At 34.2% G+C, this 4,218-nt stretch overlaps 1 protein-coding gene across 1 annotated transcript; it reads left to right on the forward strand.

The window, feature by feature from the left end:
- Positions 1–1,662: 1,662 nt before the first annotated feature.
- Positions 1,663–2,475, forward strand: LOC137829232 (uncharacterized). Its single transcript, XM_068636030.1, has one exon. The coding sequence runs from the start codon at positions 1,663–1,665 to the stop codon at positions 2,473–2,475; it is 813 nt and encodes a 270-aa protein (XP_068492131.1).
- The last annotated feature ends 1,743 nt before the right edge of the window (positions 2,476–4,218 follow it).

Here is a 4,218-nt window from a genome sequence, read left to right on the forward strand (position 1 = left end):
TTTTTCAACAAAGCGAAAAATGCTTAAATAAAAGCTAGAATGAAAATTTCCAACTCAAGTGAAATAACCCAGTAGTAAGAGAATCAATTCATACCAATTTTCGCTCAAACGACCAAATTGTCAAGTGAAAATTAACTAAAATTATAAGGTGTTTATTTTTACTATTTTAAGATAATTTGAGAAAAATCTGGGTAGGTATGTGTTGAACAAGGGAGCTTTGATGTTTCAAATCCACATGAAGCCTGAAGTTGTGCTGCTTTCTAGGTTTGGGTTTAGATTAAGGTGTTTAGAATCTTTGTTAAGATAAGTCATTGAAGCCTACCCAAAGCTTGATCAAAACTGTTTTAAACTAAGTGTTTTCCAAACAAAGGAAAAATAACCGGTTGATTTGTCGAAATAATCGATTGTTTGTCACTCAGCTGGCTAGAAGTTTTGAAACTGTTTTTTGAATCAGTTGTGTAACTGATTGACTTATTCAACCGGTTAAATCGTGGTTTCAACCGGTTAAATGTGTGTTTTCATAACAGTTTTTTGAAAACTTGTTTTAATTGATTTGGTTGTTCAAAACTGCCTACAACGACTGCTTTTCAAAGGCTATAAATAAAGCTTTCGTTCAAATCAAATAAAATAGATACAACAAGTATTCATTCAGATTTGAGAGAGAGATTTGGTTTTTGAAAATGTTTTCAAAAAGAGAAAGAGTGCTTTTCTAGTTTTGTTGTGGTGACAAGTGCTGATCATAGGATCTCTGGTTCTGTAAATTCAGGTGTTTTCTATCCTTGCTTAGTATCTTGCAATTGTACTTTGTTTACATATTGTTTGTTGTTGAAATCCTGTAAAGATAGAGGTTGTTCTGTCTTGATGTGTTAAGTGTTGCAAAGGGGGTGAGTAGGCTTTGTGGGATTCAAAGTCACCTCTTTGTGTGTTGTAATATGTGTTGATTACTAGTGGAACTCAGAGGATTGTCTTAGAACTGGATGTAGCACAGGGATTGAGTGAACCAGTGTAAACCTTCTATGTAAAATCTCTCTTCTCTCAAACTCTCTATAAACTGTTTGTGTTAATTCATTTCTGCTATTGCTATAAACTACTGATTAAAACACAATATTAACCGGTTAAAATTCTGATATCTGTTTTTTATTAGATTGTTTGATTGCCTTCCTTAAGTACTTATCTGAGTTGTTTGTTAAAGATTCATTCTAAACCAAGTATTTGTGAAAACATTTTACAAAACAATTCACCCCCTCTTATTTAAGCCATCAATTCTTATAATTGGTATGAGAGCTAGGTTCTTGAAAATTACTCAAGTTCTAGTTTCTGTTTTTCTGAAAAATATTTTTGATGGTTGACAAAATGCCTTTTGGGGAAGGTGCTTCCATAAACAGACCACCACTATTTTGTGGGGTTAATTACCAGTTTTGGAAGGTAAGAATGAAAATCTTTATGCACTCAACTGATAAGGGTATTTGGGAATCAATTGAAAACGGTCCCTTTATACCTCAAGTCAAAAGAGATGAGGTTTTAATTGATAAACCTTCATCTGAATGGACTGAGGTTGAAAGTAAAAGAGCTAAGTTTGATTGGATTTCCAAGAACATAATAACATTTGCTTTAAGCTGTGATGAATTTTTCAGGGTCTCACAGTGCAGCTCTGCCTAGGAAATGTGGGACATCTTAGAAGTCACACATGAAGGTACAACTGATGTCAAGCGAGCTAGGAAGCATGCTCTGATTCAAGAGTATGAACTCTTCAGGATGCAAAAGGGAGAATCCATCTATGATGTGCATAAAAGGTTTTCTCACATTGTGAACCATCTTATGACTCTTGATAAGACGTTTGATGAGGAGGAGCTTAACATCAAGATACTGAAGTGTCTTGATCGAACATGGCAGCCAAAGGTCACTGCCATCTCTGAATCAAAGGATCTCACCTCAATGTCTGTTGCATCTCTGTTTGGTAAGCTTAGAGAACATGAGTTTGAAATAAATAGGCTTGTTATCCAAGAGAGTCAACACAAGCACAACAAGAGCATAGCTCTTAAGGCTTGCAAACAACAATCAGATTCCAGTGGAAGTGATGAGGAAAACATAAGTTTGTTATCAAGAAAATTCAGCAAATTCTTGAAGGAAAGACAAGCTTCTAAAAGGTATGGTTCAAAGAAACCTAGTGAATTTAATTCTAATAAATATACTTGTTATGGCTGTGGAGAAAAAGTTCATATCAAGGTTGAATGTCCCAACAATGAAGTCAAAGAAAAGGGAGACTTCAAGAAGGAGAAAAAGGGAAAAGCTAAGAAGGCCTATGTAGCATGGGATGACAATGATGTCTCATCTTCAAGTTCTTCAGATGATGAGGAAGCTAATCTGTGCCTTCAAGCTTCAGTAACAAGTAGCATGAGTTCTTCATCAAGTAAAGGTAACACTTACTATCAATTGCTTGATGCTTTTAATGAAACCCATGATGAAGCTAACTGATTGACACTTTCTCTCAACCAGTTGAAAGGTCTGAATAACTGGTTGGAAAACAAAGTTAAATCTTTGGAGGAAGAGCTGAGAAAAACAAAAGAAGATTTTGAAAACCTTGATTTAGTTTACAAAAATTCTTCTTGCAGTTGTGAGACAAAAGTTTGTGAAAATTGTGAACTTCTTGAAAAGAAGATTCACTATCTTTTGAAAACCTTGGACAAACTTACAACTGGAAAGTCCAATTTTGAAGATGTTCTTGCATCTCAAAAATATGTTTTTGGAAAAGCAAATTTAGGTTTCTATCCTCAGAGCAAGAAAAATAAGATTTCAAAACCTTTTTCACATGTTTCACAAAAACAATCGGTTACAAAGACATTTCAACCGGTTGTTACAGGCTTCTATTGCATGAAGAAAGGTCACTCTGTCAGGTACTACAGGTTTCATAAATCCCTTGTGCCTAAAGGCATCTTTAAATGGATTCCTATATGTATTGTTGGTTCAAAAGACAAATCTAACACAGAAGGTCCCAAATTTTTTAAGGGATCAAATCTTGTAATTTGACAAAGTTTTGTTTTGCAGAATTCTGACTTTGCTTGAAGGTTCAGTAACGACAAGACCTCAATAGGATTTCTGTACATATCAAAGTCTAGTGTTGATTACATGAACTAACTGTATTTGTGTATTATGAAATCTGAGAATGTAGTTCTTATTCTTTCCTTTGTAAAAAAAAACAATTATTCTTAAATCCAATTCACTGATTATACTCTTTTGTCTGGATTGTAATTACTATGTATTTCATGTGTCTCTTATACAATTAATATCTTGTGAACATTGTAAGCAATAATGATTGTATACATCATGAGAAATTGAAAAATTGTTTGTTTTCATCAGTACAAAAATTCAACCGATTGTTTCTTCGAAACAACCAATTGTTTTCTCTCTGACAAACACTGGGCAAATTTGTTTTTAAATTTTAAATTCTAATTTCAGATTCTATTCAACCCTTGAACACAATTCACCTCTGCCACATTTGCGTTTAATGAAATAGATTCCTCCAATCTTGAAAATCAAAACTGCCTTTAATGTTTGGTCAAAATCACATGTGAATTTGTACCTTTCTGATTTGACTGACAATGTCAGCTTTATGGTTCAAATTTGATTCTTTTTCTATGTTGAAAACAACCAACTTTGACCACGTTTTTTAGCTATAAAAATAAGTGCATTCAGCTGTAGTTTCTCACACACACAACTGATTATATTTTCTGCTTCTCTCTAAAGCTTTCTCTGCAAAAATTTCTTCTGAATTGAGCAATGGTTGAAACTCCTCCCTCAGCTAAGAGAATGAAATCCAAGGGTGTTAAGAGCAGTGTTAAATTTGAAGGGTGGTTTTCAGGTGATGATGATCTCATAAACAAGTATCTACTTGAAACAAGTAGAAAGAGTGTGAACACACCCAAGATGGTCTCCTTCACTTGGATGAAACAACAAAAGTTGTAATCTGTGAGAAGTATCCTCAAGGATCAAAGACTGAAAAGATTCTTAGAGCTCACTGGCAACATATATCCAGATTTGGTGAAGGTATTTTACACAAACCTTCAATTTAATGGTGACTCACTTGTTTCACATGTAAAAGGTGTAGATATGATCATCACAAGTGATGTATGGGCTGCTGTGACTGGGCTAAAATCCTCTGGACTGAGGATCAATAGAGGAAACCTTGGAGTTGTTGAAGAGTTTAACAAAATACAGTTC

This window comes from Phaseolus vulgaris, chromosome 7 (assembly GCF_000499845.2).
Source record: "Phaseolus vulgaris cultivar G19833 chromosome 7, P. vulgaris v2.0, whole genome shotgun sequence".
NCBI lineage: Eukaryota > Viridiplantae > Streptophyta > Magnoliopsida > Fabales > Fabaceae > Phaseolus > Phaseolus vulgaris.